The sequence below is a fragment of the Orbicella franksi genome, chromosome 9 (assembly GCF_964199315.1).
Source record: "Orbicella franksi chromosome 9, jaOrbFran1.1, whole genome shotgun sequence".
Taxonomy (NCBI): domain Eukaryota; kingdom Metazoa; phylum Cnidaria; class Anthozoa; order Scleractinia; family Merulinidae; genus Orbicella; species Orbicella franksi.
This window is the reverse complement of record NC_138153.1, coordinates 20,096,422-20,117,965: the sequence shown is the minus strand read 5'-3', so window position 1 is coordinate 20,117,965 and position 21,544 is coordinate 20,096,422. Positions and strand designations below refer to the sequence as shown.

General features: G+C 41.0%; 1 protein-coding gene and 1 pseudogene across 1 annotated transcript; one reads left to right on the top strand and one right to left on the bottom strand.

The window, feature by feature from the left end:
- The first annotated feature begins 11,217 nt into the window (after nt 1-11,217).
- Nucleotides 11,218-12,488, top strand: LOC145497413 (uncharacterized; annotated as a pseudogene).
- A 6,829-nt stretch (nt 12,489-19,317) lies between these two features.
- LOC145497173 (uncharacterized) lies at nt 19,318-21,304 on the bottom strand. Its single transcript, XM_081476977.1, has one exon. It carries the CDS (start codon nt 21,210-21,212, stop codon nt 19,575-19,577), a length of 1,638 nt encoding a protein of 545 aa, XP_081333103.1. The 5' UTR covers nt 21,213-21,304; the 3' UTR covers nt 19,318-19,574.
- Between the last annotated feature and the right edge of the window lie 240 nt (nt 21,305-21,544).

Below are 21,544 nucleotides of genomic sequence, written 5' to 3'. Positions count from 1 at the left end.
GCACCGCATCGCCGCTCTTGCCTTGCGCTCCGAACCTGGCACTGTCACCCGAATGAGGTCATTTATCGGAGCTTTCAAGGTGCTCTCCTGCGTCATCCCAGGATGCTCTACACTCCTTGCAAAAATTGACGACACTGTCGCTGGCTGTGAATCTAAGGAGAACATTCAGTGGACAGACAACCTCCGTGCGTCATTCCACAAGGCCCAGGCAGCCCTTTCCACTGCTCACACCATCTTACTCCCCATCCCGAGTGATCAACTGTGGATCATAATAGACGAAGCACTTCGCAAACCCGGAATAGATGCCACTCTGTACGTCAGCCGTAGTGACAAGTTACACCTGGCAGGTGTTTTAGTGCCAAACTGCGTACAGGCGTGTGAAGGGGTATGCAGAGGCATATGCAGGGGAGAGTTCATACAGGTGTATGAAGGCATATGGTCAGGTGTATGCAGAGGAGAGTTCTTAGCAAGCCCCTCCGTATCTACCTTTCCGTCTACCGTGAGCCGTTACCAGGCTTCTGTAAGACATGTATCTGGTTTTACGATACTACTTTCAGATTTCTTCAGTCACAATGCAGCTCCATGTGAGGGTGAGGCCTGCACCTTCACAAGACTCACCCAATATTCTGTTATCAGATGCACATCAATCCAAGACATACTCAGTGGCAATGGGCATCTCCCATTCATCAGTCGCTCTGCCTACAACAAAGAAAAAGTCCTTTGAAAAAGCTCACCAACATGGGGGACGTTAAAAGATACCTCATTGTCGCTACCATTGCCAAGGATGGCTTACTCTTTGTTAAGCATAATGAGTCTCTAACTCCCACCCGTGAATTCATTGCTGTTTCCCGGCGGGTACTAGAGAGACTCTTAACTGCGTTACACATCCAGCTCAGTCACCCATCCAGTAATCAACTTAAGGCTGTCACAAAACACTATCTGTATGCGCTAGATATAGACAAAGCCATCGACCAAGTGACTCAAGCTTGCCGCCAGTGTGCCGCCTTACGTCAAACTCTGAAAGCACTCAAAGAAAGGTCAACCTCCCTTCCACCTGAGGCCATTGGCATTTCGTTTGCCTCAGACGTCATCAAACAATCGAGACAGTTCATACTAGTGCTATGTGAATGTGTAACTTCTTTCACAGCCACGGCTTTGTTAGAGGATGAGCAACACCACACCCTATGTGACGCTATTATCCGCCTATGTGTCCAAATGCGTCCACTAGACGGACCACCAGCCGTCATATACACTGATGCTGCTCCAGGATTCCAGGCACTCACAGCATTTTAACAACTAAAGCATCACAGAATCACCAAAGACCTCGGACATGCCAAGAACCACAGCAACAATCCTGTGGCTGAGAGAGCTGTTCAAGGGATCGAAAATGAGTTACTCCAACATGACTCCCTAGGAGGCCCCGTGTCCATTTTGACACTAGCAATAGCCACAGCCAACCTGAACACGTGCATCCGCTCACGCGGCCTTTCTTCTAAAGAGATGTGGACACAGCGGGATCAATTCTCAAACCATGAAATACCACTTCATGACCAAAGCATCATCATTAAGCAGAATGAACAACGTATCGCCAACCACACCCACAGCGAGAAGGCAAAGTCCCCCATTACGAGACCCCGCCAGCTAATCACATCACCATCAGTAATTTAGTCTACCTGTTCTCCGATCCAAGACAAGAGGTCGTGATCGCTATTTGGAAGTAGAAGTAACCGGCTCTTTCTGCAACATCAGACAGTTTGTTGGCTGTCAACTTCGAAGCACATCTTACCGCATGAAGACATCTGATTGCTACAGGGTCCCATCCAAAGTAAGAGACTTCCGACCATCAGCAGTCAACAGTGATACTGACTCCTCATTTAACGAAGCTCTTCCAGTGCAGTCAGTATCTTCCCCTCCATCTCCACCCGTCATACCAAGTGCAATATCGACACCTGCTACCCTGCCTAACAATAGGAGCCTTACGAAGACACTTCTCCTGATCCAGTTTTAGACTCCCTCACCACAGGCAATGACTCTAATACCTGTTCGTCACCCTGCAGATCCACACGCAAGTACCGGACAGCGCTACACTAGTTATACGCACGCGTAGCCTCGCCCTTCACACTGTTCTAGTCGTGTCTGAAAGCCAGCTCATTCTGCTATCGTGATACCTGTTTAAAGCCTCGGTTTTTTTACGAATTGTGTCATTGACTTATCTCCTCTTCATTAACTGGTGCTGCAACAAACTTCCGTACACCCATGTTCATTGTCCTTGAAGTTCCTGTAGTGGAAACCCTGTCTCAACATCAGTGGAGTATAGACGCTAGCAGTTGCAAAATTCCTTGCAGTCTGAATCCGAAAATTTTGTTTCTACAAACAGTCCCGGAATCAACACAAGGTGCCTGTTTGTATCTTAATTGAGAATACTTGTCAGAGGTGTTTCATGATTTTTTGCATAATACAACTTTTGTAAAGCAAACCATGCACTGGCTGTTATAAAAAGGCCCATTATTTGTGTAAAACCCTTTCACCCGAATTGGCCGCCATGTTTGTTGCATTGCAGATTTTATGCACGAGCTTTACAGCGAAGCTCCGGCAGCCCAAAGGGCCGCCAAGCAGAGCCCCATACTCATATAGGAAAGAAAGGGAAATACAAGAGTTGATTTTCTCATGGTTATCATGGTTAGCGGTAGTGCTCGTAGCCGAGTACGCACGACGGCGATGGTGACGATGGAGTTGTCGGAGTCGCGCAACTGGCAGCCATACTCCAAATAATGGGTTGACAGAGACATGCAGCCTTGGTTTACCATGTACCTCTTTGATATTGGACATCCATGTTATGATCAATTGACACCTGTCAAAACAAGGTATCTGCTGACCAGTATCACGTGACCATATTGCGGGCTCAAGTTTACAGCTCGTCGGGGTCACGTGTTTGTTGACCGCTGACCAAGTGCTGGTTTTCGATTGGATCGTGGGCTCATTTCAGGTTAACTTGTTGAAAACAGGGCAGGATTGTTTGGAAGCTGGTTAACGCTAACCCAGGATTAAAAGTTAACCAAATTGTAACTTTTTTTCTATACAAATGTTCTTTGCTGCTTTGTTTTGTGTATATGAAACAGAAGGCCAAACAATTTACAGAAAACCTCACCGCAAAGTTATAAACCTCAAATAAAAAGTCTACCTTTTCCTGGGTGAACTTAATTGGGTTCTGAACAACCCGGCCCAGGAGCTACGCTTTTAGGCTGGTCTAAATCTATATGTTATATTTAAGCTTACAGTTTGTTTTGTAAAATTAACTCTCACAATCTGCGGTAAGATTTACAACAAAACGATCGCAAATGCATGGAAACATCAAAATTAATGACAGTGATGAGAATTTCTTGGAATTTAGAGGTGGTAATGGTGTATCAGAGGGTTCGTCTACAGACCAGCAACAAGAAGAACAAATTTTAGAAGAGGCAGAGTCGAAAAGAGAAATTGAACGTGTCATATGCAAATCATCTGTCATCAGTCTTACAGAAACAATGACTGAGGAGATTGCTTTTAAATGGAATATGTCATATAATAGATAAATTATAGCATGCAAGACTCACTGTAACAACACAGTGTCATTTTTCTATTTTTACTTTAAAAGATTTGGGTAAACATTCTTTAAGCTCTTAATATACATGTATCTTTGGTTACTTTTTCTTGCTTACCACAAGGGGATTTTTAATGTCATCTCGTTCACAACCACTGCACATTGGACCTCTGAACAATTGTCCAAACCGACTTTCAACCTGTGAATACATGGTAGCATACCACTCCTGGAAGTCATTGGGCATTTTGATCTAATTGTAACACAATATTATGAACATAGTCATAAAATATGAACTCATAATAAAACTATATAGTTTTTTTGGTGAGGGTGTTCCACTAAGATCTTGGAAAATGGAGGCAATTCTGCATCGTCCAGCTGTCCAAAGTTATATCAACCTGTAAGAGTTGTATTGCTTACATTACAGTGATCTACCAAAGAAGTTTTTATATACTTTAAATTACTGGTATAAGACTCTGTAAATTATATTTTTACTTGCCAATAGCTATAAGGCAAACCCTTATGTAGTGATAGGGAAACAGTCGACCAAGGGAACCTTCTCCTATGACCCTTGCTTTGTTTTTCCCGCAATCGTTTTTGTCTACTGAGACACCTTCACTCAGGGCCCCTACTAATTATGCATCATTATACATAACATTTGACTTGGTAATTATTGAAATCTTTCAAAGTTACAATCACACAATACCTGATCACTGTTGGTACATGTGAAAAACTCCAGTTGGTATTCAATCGGCCCAAATGGCATTTTGTCAAGTTGCATGAGGTATTCTTGGCTTCCTGGCCTTCTTTTGGCAATGCATTCTGCAAACTTGTAAAGTAAATTATTCTTTTCAGCTGCCTGTAGTCTTTTCATTGCCATTACTGAATTGCTTGCAAAGTCTCCTGGATTGGAACTGCTGCCGTTTTTGATGGCGAGTTTGCAGAATGCTTTGTCAGCTATCTCGAGTAGCTGATTTATCATGATCTCCTCAACTCCATCTGCTTCCAGGTTTGAATCATCCTGATTTTGCCCTTTAGGATCAAGTTCCGGTGCATTTGAATGATAACAACATTTTCCTTTGGATCAAGGCCAGGTATGTTGAATCGATTATCATGTTGTCCGCTTGGCTCAGGATCCAATGTACTTGAAGAATCATAAAGCTCCAAAGAGGGACTTGAATGTCCATCAGGCTGTTTTGAGGACTCCTCCATTGAATAAGCATCTACATCTAATTGGAAATTTTCCTCTGCATTATTTAGTGAACTTGACTCTTTTGCCAAGTAGGTGATGACTCTTGAACGAATGGAAAATGCTGAAAGCAGATAATAGTTATGATTTACAGGCTATTTCTACAATAAAGCGTGTAATTCAAATAGGCCCTTTGCAGCTAAGCAATCATGTGACCTACTTCTCATAAAAGTATGGGCTGCAACTTTAAGAATGCCAGAAATGGAAAAAGCATGTCGAAAATATCCAAATGGCCAAGTTTGAGGCCCCTGGCATTAAAGAATGAAATTTTAAGATGGTTTAGATTTTAATGACAGGGGCCTCAAACTTGGTCATTTTGGTATTTTGGATATGCTCTTTCCATTTCTGGCATTCCTTAACTTATTGCCCATAATATATAATATAACAATTTTGGTCACGTGACCCCAGCTGTAAAGGGCCTATTGTATTTTTCTAGAAAATATCTTCTACTCCAAGGAATTTTCATAAAAAAAAAGCTCAAGGTGCAGCAACCCTTATATTTTAAAGAACAATGGTCACTATCATTCAATAAAACATGAGACAATATTCCATGTATACTGGATAACTTTATTAAATTGTATTTTACTATCCTATACATGATCACTAGATAATTGACTTTCTGTTACTTTTAGCATTAACATATTGATTAAAGTGTACCATACCACTTCAAAGGTGAGGCGTTTGACAGGTTTTACTGACATATGGAGCAGCTTCTAAGCAGAACGAACTATCTGCACACATAGCTGGCCAGTCACTGTCGGATGGATTGAGATCCGAGTAGATCCCAATAAACTGCACAAGTGCTCGGTCCTCTTCAGAACTCCATTTTTTCAGCAGTCTTGAACCTTTTTTTACTTGACGTGAAGTTCTTAACTGCCTTGAGGTCCTGTTAGATGACGATTTACCAGCATTTTGCTGTGAAGTAAAAGCTGATATATTATTCATTATAATCTGTCAAATATTTTGCACATGCATGTGATTGGTTTAAATGCATTACATGACTTAATATGCCGCAGTTAAAACTGGGAAATACCAAAGTGATATTCCCTAATTTTCAAAACTGCACATGTTACAAAAAAATATTTGAAGGATTATAAACGTGATAGCCTTCATTTGGGGTGAAAATTGTTCAGATAATTGTACTTGGACATTGTCTGTTCCTCATAGTACACAGTTTTCCTTGAGCTACACTCTCAGAAAATTATTCGCTTCTCAGAGCCGATAATGTCCACAAATAAATATCTGAGAACAATTTTACACCAAATGGACTGGGTACTGTTTACACACTTCACAATACTCCATCCTTTAAATGTCTTCCATTGCTGCAATAAGATAGAATTTTGACTATTTAGCACTAATATTCAGATGTTTCTCAGGATAAATAAGACCACTCAAAAGTTGATTTGCAAGGCAGTTGGTTGTTATTACCTGCACTTGCAATGCAAGGACACAAAATAAATCTGTAGCTTCTTTTGATGCACACAGCAAGACACTATAAAAAAACTCTTTCTTTGTCATTTTGTCCATGTCGTAATTATGTTATAAACACACTAATTTATTGCAAACCTGAGGCTTAATAAGTGAGAACACTTACTTCATATGCGAGTGCATGAAAATTAAATTTTCTCTTTGTCGAACGTTTTACTGGGCACTTCTTTTCACCATTTTTCGGGGAACTACTGATGGAGTGATCATACACACGCTTTGATCTTGTTCTTGATGGTGTGTTCATGAGGTCCATGCTTGCGATGCTGAAACTAAGAGAAACTTAGCTTAAGTCATTTTTGGGCAAGTCTATAATATTCAAATTTCCGTGGAAGCTAACAAGGACTGATATAGACGGTTTGTTTACTTGCTTCATTGTAGAACCACAGCTTTAGTCAAATTTTATATGTGACACTTGTTAGGTGTTCAACATGATTGACCCCTACATGTATATTAATTCCTGATCTTTAAGTAATAAATCTGGACTATTGTGAATTTAGAACATTTAGGAAAAAGGTTTGTTTCCATCTTATGAACGCTTCAAACATAATATTTATTAAATTCCGTTTACTGAAGTCTGTCAACTATCAATTGAAGGGGCGCATGGAAAAAAGCCCTAAGTGACCCTTGATCTCATTTCAAATTCTCCTTTTTTCATAGAAGGAAATGAAAAGCAACTTTCTAGGAGAATCTTGCAGTCTATCAGATGTCACTTGGGGTCTTTTTCCACGCACCCATTCAATTATAAATCTTTTAAAATTGGAATTTGTCCCCACAATATTCCCGTTTTACATCTCCAGTAGCGTCTGTGCATATTTACAACAATGTTACTTTTCTCTGCATCTTTCCTAGAAAGTATTCACATGCATGCTCACTAATACAAATGAAACAAAAAAAATAATCTTTAATACAATGTAACGTTGGCGTATGTCACTGTTACAAAATTTAATTCATGAGAAGGTATCCGGTGTTCCATCATGCATAAATTTCAAAGTTGCAAAGATGGCTTAATCAACAAGATTTACAAGGCTGGATGCTTCAGACTGTCAGAGTGCTGTAGTAACAATCAAGGTAAGGTTTGGGGATGTGTATTAGCACATATGGATTTTTGACCAAGCTTGTTCAGTCAAGATGACTGGATATGGCCAAGCTCTTTTTTTTGGCGTGTTTCTGGACCGAGACAGTGTCGAGGTCCACCAAACTGCAAAAACGAACTAGGCCAATATCCATCTAAGGATTTATTATGTGGTTTTTCACAGAAATTTTTCTTGTTAGACACAGTACAGTGGGTAGTCACGAGCGGGCAAGATAGCACCATCTTGCCTGCTTACGTAGCCAATCACAGCACAGGATTTGATTCAACTTTCCATGAATAATGCATGCAAAACGTGGACTGAAGATCACAACAAACCGGCCATTGAAATCAAGGACATTACAATTGAAAGTGTAAAGTTCCTTATGTCATTAGAACGCAAAATATACCATTGACTTATCCCATATTGGAACTTTCCTTTTAAAAACTGGGGCTAGATTTCTAATGTAACTAAGGGTGCAGGCTATAGTCACTATATTGGTAGTTTTTTTCATCAGGTTCCCAACGCCTCCTCTTTATTACAACAATATGGCCAATGTATTTGTGCTGATGGAAATCACCAACAAAAATTCTGAAAACGTGCTCCAATTTCACTTCCTGCACTTCTTTGGCCAGCATTGCTCTAGTAACTTCGGGGACCTTTTCCTTTGGGATGTAGCCCAGGGATTGCCATCTATCGTCCAGATATGCCTGAGCATCAATCGCGTTCTCGTCCTTGATATTGACGGGTTGGGCCTGTAACTTGCAAGCGATTTCCTCCTAATAGCCCGTTTCTGTTGACACTTTTTGAGGGCAAACTGAAAGACGTCATAAAATGTGCTCCCTTGCAATTGAAATCTTTCGGCATATATAAAACCATATCTTCCTGGCTGGAATCGTCCACGATAGAATCATTGGCATTTCCACTACAACTGGCCAGTGTACTGCTGTAAATATTGCCGTCGTCTTTGTTTACCAGTACATGTCCCTTTTTAGGAAAGCAGCAGTTGCATTTGCAGTGAGCGATGTTAAGCCATGATAAATTTGGGATTGGTGTTTCGTTGTCGTCTGGGTCTTCAGGCTTCATTACAGTGGGAGAGATCAATGATTTGATAACACTGAACTCGGTGATGAGAGCATATTCCCTGCTATGGTCCACCTGTATGAAAAATTCAAACCACACATCAGAATCGTCCCACAGATCTTTCCTTCTGCAAATCATTTTTGCATATTAGCTTGTCAAACAATACTGATAACTGTGAATTTGATACCTTAATTTTCAAAAAACGTAGACATGTTGACGTAGACGTGTTACCACGGACATTTAAACTGACTGGACATTATCAATCAGGAGATGATGGGCTAACAAAAGGTGTGAAGTCTCTCTGGGGATGTAAAGAATTAAGGAAATTTACCATGCTATCGCACCTGACCATAACGCAATTTATATTTCGCTATCTTGGCCCAACAAACCTCCTCGGGGACCAGGACTCTGGAAATTTAACAACACCCTATTGAATGACATGCAGTATGTGAGTAAGGTTCGTGATACATACGCACACGCGTGCAGTTATTATAGCCACGTGACGGATAAGAGGCTCTTTTGGGAGTTAATGAAAATCTGCGACTATTTCCTTTTCCAAAAGTAAAGCAACATGTATTAGCAACCGAGAACAGGAATTAATAATGGTAATTGAACTGAGTGGAGCGCAATTTGGTCTGAAATCATACGCGTGATTTCAAAATCGAACGAGCGCGCAGCGCGAGTTCGATTTGAAATCACAAGTATGATTTCAGACCAAAATTGCACGACACGAAGTTCAATTGCCACTTTATTAGATCCATTTTGAAATCGCACAATTCGCCTTAAATTTTAGATTTTTGGTGTATTGTTCCAGTAGCCGGTTTGTTAAGAAAAGCGGAACCGGAAACGCCTTAGTATGCAAAACGATGTCATATGACGAAAACTCATTCGAGCATGACAAAGAAACAAGCAGTTCTGATCTGAAGTCGAAAATAGTCTACTTCAGGTATAAAAGTGCAATTCTCGTCGCCTGAATCAATTATGGAAGGCCTACCTTTCTTCTGTGGTTGAGGCTGAGACTTTTCATTGTCTTTGGAGAAGGAATTTGAAGGTGCGTATCCTGTGTAATCCTGCGATCGATTTCTTTTGAGTTGTGAAACTCCCTCGAGTGCACGATGCCCAGTGGATAGTACGTTTTTTTTTCTTTTAAATACCGTTCAATGGCATGATTTTAAGGGGTCCAGCTCGTTATCATCTCCGTTTCTTTTTGTAACCTCGGTGTAGGACTCAACACTCAGGACCTTGTCAAGTTCTTGCAGCGCCATTTGTTTTAAGATATTTCCAAGATGGCGGGACTGGCACCGGCTTCGTAAGACGTTCGTTCATTCACTATTTTGTGCAGTGTGGCGTATTTTGACTATGTTTATTCACAGCAACAGAGTTGAGCTGTTCTGTTGCTTCGTTTGAAACTACCGGAAACCTGGAAATATCTACCTTCTTGAGATGACTCTGAATTTGTTGTTGTGTGGTTTTCATTTGTTTATGTTTTACTGGACTCAGTATCATACGGATCTTGAGCAGATGTTGAAGAAAAATCGCCAAAATATTCGTCAAAATGGACACTGAAAGTTGGGAACTTCCATTAAAGTAGGTCATCAGCCTAAAGGAGCTCATAATCGTCATTCAGAAACTGTAATTAATTAAATTCGTCAATTTTTTTGGAATAAAGCTACAATAACAACAAAGTTTTGGCAATAGTATTTGCAAAATTCTCCACACAGTGGCTTTTTGCCTTTCATTTTCCTGAAATTTTATTGATTACTTTAAACTAATCTTGAAATCTGATTGGTTGTTTTGTTTTACTGGCCCATTCTCATTGGCTGAGAAAAAGATGCGATTTAGAGCAAAAAATAGTGCGATTCGTGAATAAATCGCACCACTGAGAGCCAATCAGATTGCAAGGATAACCAGTGATTTCAAAATGGATTTAATAAAGACGTAGAATAGACCAACTTGATGTTATTATCTGCGATAATTTTTCTTCTCCTTGCATCGGTGGAGTACTACGGAAGTATGACGGACTGAAGACGGAACTTAAGTCAATTTACGAAGAAAAAGGAAAACAGGCAATGTTTAGAGCATAATGCCGCTGGATAGAAATTGTTGAACGCCCAACAAAGTATTTTTTCAATCTTGAAAAAAGTAATTACAACAAAAAAACTATCAGTGAACTTCGATTACAAGATGACTCTATTACGCGCAACGAGACACTGATTCTAGAGCAAATTGAAGATTATTATAGAAACCTATATACCTCGGATTTAACCTTTTCTGAAACTTCTGAAACCTTTTCTGACACATTCACTGAAAATTTTGAATCGCCTAAGCTTTCAGAGGACGTGCAAGGAACCTTGGAGGGTCCACTTACGTGCGAAGAATGCAAAAAGATACTAGAAACCTTTCAGAATGGTAAAGCTCCGGTGGAAGATGGATTTACCGTTGAATTTTATACCTATTTTTTTATCTTTTAGGAAACGATTTAAAGCCAATTTATACCAAAATTTAATTACAGTTAATGTCTAACCATACACCCCAGGAGAGAGAATAAATCAGGTCAATTCTGGTCACGGATCACTTCCCACATATGAGTTACTCATGTCAGATGATCCCGCTCAGCCAATCAGCATCTACCATGCACGTGAAATCTTGCACTGTATAATCACATGCTCAGCCGTGCACAACACAGTTCTTGCACTTTCTCATTCGCAGAACCAAAATTTTCCAAAAATTTATTTGTTTTATTTGTGGAAATGTCTCTTACAAAGCGAACAACTCGCAAATCAACTGATGGAAAAGCTCCACGAAAGCAGTTAGCTACGAGAGCAGCCCAAAAGAGCGCTCCGGCCTTCGGCGGGACAAAAAAACGTAAACAGACGCAACCAAGTCAGGCGATCTCACTGACCGTTGATGGCTCAAACGGCCAAGGACAAGATGGTCAAGATGCTAACTTTAACAGCGTCCAACTCGCTCAAATCAAATCAGCGACAGTAAACCAAACCATGCAAGCCGTCGCGACCAGCGTTGCCCTTGCCGCAGTTGAGGCCATGAAGAATGACGCGGTTGGAGTACAAGTCAACGCTCAGTCGCAGGAGAACGAAACAACTCCCGCCATTATTCAAGGGATGCCAAACCCTCTCGTTGGAAACGACCAAGAGTACGGTAACCCACTGCAGGACGTACCAGCTAATTACGTCAAAGAAATCCAGTCCGGTGAGTTCTTCGAACTATCGAAATTGTTACCGAAAAATCTATCGGCCTTTGACGATGGGGATCCCCTAACCCTTACAACGGAAAACTCTGTCATCAAAGTCAGCTAGAAGGCCTACTCAAGTGCCTCCATCACTGACATTGAACAGTGGACTACCGCATACAGTACTTATACGAGTATCTTTATTCGTAAATTCCCCTGAAGATCTCAGGAATTTTTGCAGTACATGAGCATTACAAGGTATGCAGCTCAGTTTCATAAGGGCCTGGGATGGTGTATACACGATTTTAAATTCCGTCAGAAGGCTTCCTTAGACAAGTCACTTGTCTGGTCAAGGATCAACCAGCAGCTGTGGCTCATGATATTTACCGTGGCCCCTTCTGTTTTGAGGGAGGAATACCCTCTTTTTTCAAAAGTACCCCGTGTCAGTGTCTCTGCCGGGGCCGCACCTAGAGGCACCTGTATTAATTTCAATAGGACAGGATCCTGTCTTAGAGAGCCATGTGCATTTAGACACGTCTGCAATAAGTGCGGGGGTTCCCACCCTGGGCGGGACTATAACTCCCCCTCGAACCCTCCACGAAGCAGACACAACAGCAGATACCAAATCCAGTACATCTAGTAAATCTAAGCACTAAGGTTAAACATTATCCATTACCCACTCCAGTAAATGTTAACTCGTTAGAAAAAGTTCTCGATGGTCATCCCAACCGTACACTAGTTAATCAGTTATGCCATAATCTTAGGTATGGTGCATGCATTGGCTATACTGGGCCCCGGGTCCCCAGATTTTGCAAAAACCTGCCCACAGCATTGGCCCAACCCGATATTGTAACTTCCAACCTCGCATTGCTGGCCCTTATGACAGCCCCCCCCCCCCCCCCCCCCCGCTTTACCAACTTTCAGGTCTCTCCCATTGGTTTGGTACCCAAAAAACTCTCAAGCAAATTTAGAACCATTTTTCACTTGTCATTCCCGAAGTCAGGGGCAACTAGTATTAATCATTTCATTTCAAAGGAGGACCACAGCCTTCAATACATTACAATAGACAATGCAATCAAAGGCATCCAAAGCCGTGGGCAAGGATGTCTCGTTGCCAAGACTGATACCGAATCCGCCTTTCGGCTCATACCTCTCAAACCCAAAGATTACGAACTGTTTCGTATCTGTTGGGAAGGCAAGTTCTACTATAAAAAAGTTTTACCTTTCGGCTTGAGGAGTGCGTCATACATATTCAATCAGCTTTCGGACGCCATTGAGTGGATCCTAGTGAACAAGTGCTCAATTTCATTTGTTTGTCATATCGGGAACGATTTCCTCATTATCGAAGCTGCGTCATCTTTGCCCCCTCATAGTCAAATTTTGTCAAGAGAGTTTAACCAGCATGTTACTCTCATTCAAGAGTCTTAACATCCCGATAGCAACTGACAAAACTGCTGGCCCAACTCAGGGTATCGAATTCATGGGTATTATACTTGATTCCGATAGAATGGAGGCCCGACTTCCTCCGGACAAAGTCAATCGTATACTGGAATCTCTCAGTTCCTTTCAACACAGGAAGTCCTGTACATTGAAAGAACTACAATCACTCATCGGGACTCTAAATTTTGCCTGCAAGGTTGTTCCCCCGGGAAGACCCTTCCTACAGCGGATGATCGAATTGACGCATAATGTCAAGCAACCCCACCAACACGTCAAGCTCAATTCGGGTTTTTTCAAAGATCTCACCATGTGGCAGAAATTTATTGCTAGCTGGAATGGGGCCAGTTTTTTCCTGGCAACTGCTTGGTTTGACTTGGAGACCCTAGAGCTGCACACAGATGCATCAGGTGCACTTGGTTATGGGGGAATATTCAAATCCAAGTGGTTTTCTGGCCCCTGGGAGCCCCACCAAAAATTGGGAGAGCCAGGTATTAGCATTGCCTGGCCAGAATTATTTGCACTAGTTGTTGCGTGCCATTTGTGGGGTGAACATTTTTCCAACAAGCGAATCCTTTTTTATTGCGACAATGAGTCAGTAGTTAGCATTTTCAACTCCAAACGGTCTCGTATACCAAGGGTCATGGATTTAGTTCGTCACTGGACCTTTCTAACTCTCAAATACAATATCTACATCCAAGTTCAACACATCGCAGGCAAAATAAATGAAATCGCCGACTCCCATTCTCGCTTTCAGTTCAAACGATTTCGTATGCTGGCTCCATATGCAGACCCAAGTCCGTGCCCGGTCTACAGGAACTTTTACAAATCTGAATGCTGACATTCAGCGGTACCTTGGACTATCAATCGCGGCCTCCACCAATCGGACCTACAGGGGAAAAGCAGTTCTTGGATTTCTGCCAGTTATACAGGGCAACAAATCTACCAATGTTTCCAGCCAATGAAGAATTATTAATGAAATGTGTTGCATATTTAGCTCAATCTATAAAACATTCCTCGATAAAATGCTACCTTGCGGCTGTTCGTCACCTTCATATCCGTATGGGTTATGAGCTTGATCTGAAAAAATTTGTGCGCCTTCAATTGGTTTGCCGGGGAGTTCAAACGCTCTCAAGGGGATCATACTAGGGTACGACTCCCTATAACTATCCACCACCTGCACCTTTTTTATGCTCTCTTAGCAGTTCCCTACACCAAACATTTTGATTCATTCATGGTCTGGGCTGCTATGACATTAGCCTTTTTTGGTTTTCTGAGATTGGGTGAACTCACATGCAACTCAAAATTTTCACCTGAGATTCACCTTGCCCCAAGGGATGTTCGGTTCTTCTCTCACCAGGGCAATCCTGACTTTATGAAATTGAGCATCAAAGCCCCCAAAACAGACCCATTCCACTCTGGCCACACCATCACTATAGGGAAAACTGGCCTACCCCTCTGTCCAATTTTGGCCATGCAAAAATACCTGCAGGCAAGAGACACCGCCTCCGGGCCTTTGTTCATATACTCCTCGGGCACACCCCTGACTAAAACAGCCCTAGTGTCAGAAACGAGGGCCCTATTGTCCCGGTCAGGTTTCAATTCTTCCCATTACGCTGGGCATAGTTACAGAATTGGGGCTGCCACAACAGCAGCATCAGCAGGGCTCCCCGCATGGCTAATTAAAACAATGGGTAGGTGGTCATCAGACTGTTACGAGCGGTACGTAAGAGTTCCCCATTCTATTTTATCTGACGTTTCAAAAACCCTCGCTAGTAAAACACATCTTTAGCCCAGTCAGTTACAAAGTCCTTCAGGTGGCTCCATAGGGTAATCATTTATGGCGTTGCGCGCGCAAGTGTTATGTTTTGAATGCCGTTTTTTGCCTTCGTTTTTACACCCAGTCCTCTCAAACTAATTACATGTAATAAGCAATGATTAAATAGTGTTTTACTATTAGCTCTGTTAAAATGATTGGTTTTAGTCTTGAATTATAAATGCCCAAACAGATATGTTTTTTGCTTTTTTATGGCTTTACTTGCGATTTTCTTGAATTTCCTTCGGTGAAATCTTCCCACATTTTCACAGCATATCGCTTCCTTCGGGATACGAATTTTAAAGGCGAAAAACGTAGGGTTTGTAAATGCAGGTTTTTCGATTTTTGCAAATTTACGTCTTTTATCGCTGCGAGAAAACTGGTCATATAGATTTCCCTGAAAAACGAGCTCCGGCAAAAGTAAAACATTTACTACCAATCTGGCAAGTTTTACGGAATTTCACCGAAGGAAACGCAAGAAAATTCACTGTCAGTTTTGCTTGTTGTGCTCATGTTGACGTAATAAAAATCGAAAAACAGTGAAGTTTTCCTTCGAGCGCGCGCAGATTACTTGAGTTTTCGTCCTCGGCGCCCGTGCGATCGTAAAACTATAGGGAGCCACCTTAATGGGAGAATTTTAAAACAAAATAGTAGTATTTACACTGTACTTAAGCCCTTTGTGCCCCAATATCAACACGCATTTTCTCCTCTCTTGCCTCCAGCATTTTTATTTTTATTTTATTTTAATTTTACCTACTCATTTCTACCCACAAGTTATGAGATTCACTCCCATCGTGTATGTGAGGAGACATTAGATGTTGGTCCCATTGGTGCTCAAAGGGTTGAAGTAGCTGCATATATTTCTGAGCAACAAAGTTTTGAGATTTGATTTTATTTGTAACATGTACATGAATGTACTGTTTTCATCGTCTGTGGGGAATACACCTTTTGTGTATTTGCTGGGGATGAAGTGCTCCCATAGAGGTCACCCTTTACCCCATAGACTCTTATTATTCCTTAACCCGGGGGATTCGACCCCTAGAGAGGATTATCAACTCTCCATACCCTGGGGGATTATTACCCCCTAAAGAGGATTATCACCTTTCTGAGTATGCTGGGGGATTATCACCCCCTAGAGAGCATGATCATCTCTCACTCAGTACCCTTGGGGGATTATCACCCCCTCTTGAGGATTACCACCTCGTACTGAGTACCCCGGGGGATTATCACCCCTACGAAAAGTGACCTAGAATTCTTCATTGGAGTGCTTCATCCCTTACCTCTTTTCCCCACAAATGTTCTGGTTGTGTTGTTTGTTTATATATAATTATAGTAAGGGTTATGGGTTAGGAACATTAATAGCAAGTTTCAACGAAGCGCACGAGAAAGGTGAACCCTCCATTTCACAACCAAGGGGAATAATTACTTTAGTTACGAAAGAAGACGGGTCACTCCTAGATCTTTCAAACTGGAGACCGATTACTTTGCTTAATGCTGATCTTAAAATAGCGTCAAAAGCAATAGCCAAACGCATTGAACCGACACTACCAAACCTGATCCACTCTGACCAAACAGGCTTCGTAAAAGGGAGATACATTGGGGAAAATATCCGACTTATAAGTGACATAATGGAATATACGAGTGTACAAAACTTACCTGGCATTCTAACGTCCCTAGACTTCCGTAAAGCTTTTGATTCGATTGATGGCCCTTTATAATGAAAACACTAGACCATTTTAATTTTGGTAGTGACATCAAGCGCTGGATTAAGATATTCTACACGAACACAGAAAGTGCGGTACAAAACAATGGTTTTACAACCAGTTGGTTTAAACCATCAAAAGGAGTTCGACAAGGTTGCCCACTCTCCCCTTATTTGTTTATTCTTTCTGCGGAGGTACTCTCAAATAAGATACGTCAGGATTCCAACGTGAGAGGAATCAAAGTCTTCGGTAAGGAAGTCAAGCTGTCCCAATTCGCTGATGATACAACTCTATTCAATGCGGACAGAGAATCTTTAGAAATGGCCTTGAAAATTGTTGGGGATTTCGAACGAATTGCTCGTCTGTCCCTAAATGTAAAGAAAACGTAGGCGCTTTGGTTGGGGAAATGGAAAAGTAATAGAAATAAGCCTCTGGATTTAACATGGTCCCACAGCTCCGTTAAGATATTGGGGATATGTTTTTCGTATAATATTAAGGAGAACAACGAGCTCAACTTGGACAAAAAGATCCAAAAGTTGCAAACTAAGCTGGATATGTGGAGTTCACGGGATTTGACGATATTTGGAAGAGCCATGTTAATTAAAACCTTGGGTATATCGCAACTTATTTATTCGACCTCTAATCTGGATGTTCCCAAACGAATTGTGGAAATTGTAAGAACAAAAATCTTTTAAGTTCCTCTGGAAAAACAAAAAAGATGAAATAAAAAGATCAGGCCTTTACCAAGATCCAGACAACGGTGGAATACGCATTACCGATTTTGATATTATGTTAAAAGTCCTAAAACTCGCCTGGATCCCAAGACTGTTGCGGACTTCGGACAATAGTAATTGGTGTATTATTCCAGAGCACTATTTCAAAAGAAAGGGAGGGTTAAACTTTCTACTAAGGTGCAACTACGACACAAATTATTTTAAAGACCTCCCGCCCTTCTATAAGAAGATACTAGACTTCTTCAATGAATTAAAAACTCTTTACTCGTATTATCAAAAGCAGGAGTTAGTACTGTTTAATAACAAAGATATATTGGTGGGCGGGAAACCCATCTTCCTTAGTGAATGGTTTAAAAAGGGTATTCTATCGATTAATGACCTATTAAATGAAAGTGGCAATTTTTTAACATTCCACGAGTTGCGTGATAAATATTCCTGTGAATCCAATTTTTTACAGTATTATTTTACAGTGTTAACGCTTAAGGTCTCTAGCCAAGTGCTCCGACATCATCAACAAATCATTTTTTACCGGAAATAATAATATCTTTTCCCTCAACGAATCGACACAAATTAATCTGTACAAGGCTAAGTCAAAGGACTTCTATAATTTGCTTAACGTCAAGATTCACACCGAAGATCAAACGGGCCCTAAACGTTGGAGCGAAAAACTCTCTTTAAAAAAGGACGTGTGGACTAAGATCTTTAAATCACTAAAAAACATTTGTAAGGAAACTAAACTCAAAGAGTTTCAATTTAAATTAATCCATAGAACGATAGTAACTAAGAAAGAATTATTTAGATTTGGTATTAAGGCGGACGAGGAGTGTCTATACTGCGGAGATAAAGATTCAATTGAGCACTCTTTTATCGAATGTATGTTTACCAAATTGTTTACCCAAAACGTCTTGAACTGGTTCAACCAAGTGAATGCGTGCCAAATTTCTCCTACCACAGAGGAGACCTTGTTCGGTATTACTGCAAGCTCCCACGACATAGCATAATACGGGAATTCAACTACACTACTTTATTTATGCGCCATTATATTTATTCAAGCAAGTTAAATACCCTGGCCATCTCCATTCAGGATTTTATCAGTAAGCTACACATTAAATACAATCTTGAAAATTTGTCTTAATTAAATGTTTTAGTGAGAAGTACTCCTCCCTCCTCAAAGTAAATATACAATATAACGTATTGTAAGTAACTGTATGTACAGCAAGTAATCTAAGTAGAGTATTATATTGTTAGCAGTGTAAGTTGCCCTTATTGCAAGTAATTGTATTTTCTGTAAGGAACTGTATTGAGTGTTGTATTGGCAGCATAAGTAACCCGTATTGTAAGCAACGTAAGTAAGTATTGTAGAACTGTGTTTTGTAAATTAAAATTATTAAACAAAATAAATAAATAAATAAATCGAAGTGTGAGAAGAAGAGAGAAAGGGTTTTTCTGTATTTACTAACTTTTGAGAAACGTTTTTACCGACAATAATTTGTTTGTTGTTGGCTTGATAGTTAGGTTAACTGAGCAGTTTGAAGTTGTTTGTTTGTCCGAGATCGAGAAAACGTCAACTGATTCACCGCAATCCAAGAAAATTTTGTTGTGCCGCTTTGTCAGATTTTGACTGAACATTTTCGCGCAGTTAAATGTGCTTTTGACTTCGTGTATTAAGAAAAAGCAGGGCGAGATTCAATAAAAAATGTTTTTAAAAAGTGTCAATCTTATAAAAGAAATGGTAAGCGTGCAGCGTGTAACTATCGAGTTATGGATGCACTTGGGAGGTTTGCTAAGCACTCAAGAAGTTAGAGTCTCACGATCGCCTCGACTCGTGCGACTCTTACGCTTCGTTCGTGCTAATCAGCCTCCCTCGTGCATCCATAACTCAATAGTTGCACGCTGCACCCTTACCATTTCTTAAAAGATCTAATGTCTAAAAGGTGTGGACAAAAGTATCAGTAGAGAATCTCATTTCTAAGAATACCGGTACATAAGATTAAATTTGGAAATACAGTTAACGATAAAGATTAGCGAAAAAACTGAGCAACGACGTTTCGGTGTCATCCTGGCACCATTTTCAAGTTAAAAAATATTTGTGCGAAAAGTAAATTAATTTATACCAATGGTAGAGGTGCGAAATTGAATAAATTAAGATTAAGATAGCTGTTCAATGTTCATGTTCATTCCAATGAGGTGTCAAACACTGGTAATGAGTTCAGTGTCTGTTCAAAGCCTAAACAAATACTTTTGCGCGAATGGAGTCTGACTGTGTGTTAAGGCTCGGTTTCTTCTTACGAATCCACAACATTTCGTGGATCAAGCAATCGAACTTTCCCTGACATTTCTTTAGGATCTTAAAGTTGTTAGTCAGGTCACCAACTGTATCAACTCGGTGTTCATTTTGAAGGTGTTTTCCGATGGCGGTAAATCGGTGTTCCTCAATGCGCTTGTAAAGATGACGGCTAGTGTAACCGACGTATTCTGCATCACACAGATCACATATATAGTTATAAACAACGCACTGTTGATTGATCAAAGGTGGTTTTGGCTCTTGTACTTTGAGATCATCGCCAATTTTACGGCTTCTGAACACCGGCTGTAGTTTGTGATCAAGTTTATTACTCAAGTCCGAGAGATGTTTCTTTACTATGTCCGCTGATTTCTGGTCTTTAAAAGGCAGGACAATGCGGTAGATATTCTCTGTTGGAGGCGTCGATCTTGTGTCTGGTGACATCACTGAATTAACGAAACGGGTGATGGTGGAGTTGACAAGAGAATCTGAGTACTTGAGGTTAGAAAAGATCAGTTTAAGGCGTTCGCATTCTGTTGAGAATAGTTCCCATGTTGAGGACAAGCGGTAAGCACGGTTTAACATGGTTTTAACTAAAGATCTTTTATAGCGGTTGTCGACATGACTTTGGTGGTGTAAGAGGAGACCAGTGTTTGTGGGTTTACGGTAAACACTTGTTACCAGCTTGCAGCCCTTCTTGCATATTTCAATGCCGACAAATGGTAGCTTACCGTTAGATGCGATCTCCATGGTGAAGGATATGGATGGATGACAGTTGTTCAAAGTCTTCAGAAAGGCTTCTGCGGTTGGTATGTCTTTCATTGTGGCTAGTGTATCATCCACGTAGCGTCTGTAGAAGTCTGGCAACTTGTTCTCGTTTTGTAGCTTTTCCTCGATAGAACAAAGAAAAGTATTGGCCATTAGGGGACCCAAGGGAGAGCCCATCGCTACTCCATCAATTTGTTGGTAGAGTTGACCGTTAAATTGAAATAGCTGGTCCTTTGTTGCTACTGACAACAGTTCAATTAGATCAGCTTTGCTGATGTTTAGATGGTGTGTTTTGTTAAACCAGTTGTCAACAAAAGCTCTATCAGCAAGGATCTCGATGGTTTCTTGTAGTGGGACGTTCGTAAATAGCGAAGAGACATCATAAGATACTAGGATGTCAGATTCGTTGAGGCTCAGATTGCGAATCTCATCAGCGAAGGAAAATGTGTCAGATATTGTGTAGCTGTTGATCGACAGGGGCTTCAGTTTATCGTAGAGCCATCTCGCGAGGGCGAAGTTGTAAGTACTTGTGGCGGATAGAATGGGCCTCATCGCCAGTTTTTCTTTATGAGTCTTTGGCAGACCATAAAGATGGGCGAGTCGTGATCCTTTCGGGCAAACTGAGTCGGCAATCTGTTTTGGGAGAATTTTGCGCACGACAGATTCAAGGTGTTTCTCTTTCTGCAGTAAAGGGTGGTAGTTTTTGAGCGGTCGTCCACGCGTCTTGGGTCTCTCCGAACTTACGGCGGTAAATTTAGCTGTATCGTTGATGGAAGATTCACTCAAAAGGCGAACATATTCTGCCTTATCCATAACAACTACTCCTGTACCTTTATCTGGTTTCGTGATTACGATGTCATCTCTTCGTTTTAGTTGCTCAATAGCTCTTTGTAGCGCTTTCGGTGGTTTGGGGGCTTTGCACTCGATGTAGTTAAGCGCGATCGATCGAAGGGTGGCCGCAGCTAATTCCTTCTTATTGTCGGATAATGAAGGCTCCAGTTGCCAGAAGGCTTTCTCGAAGCTAGCTTGAATATGTTCGCCTTTTGAGTGAATCTTCCATCAACGATACAGCTAAATTTACCGCCGTAAGTTCGGAGAGACCCAAGACGCGTGGACGACCGCTCAAAAACTACCACCCTTTACTG

What these genes read in the sequence shown, in the direction of transcription:
- LOC145497173 (XM_081476977.1), bottom strand. Translation starts at nt 21,212, where the DNA reads ATGGATAAGGCAGAATATGTTCGCCTTTTGAGTGAATCTTCCATCAAC.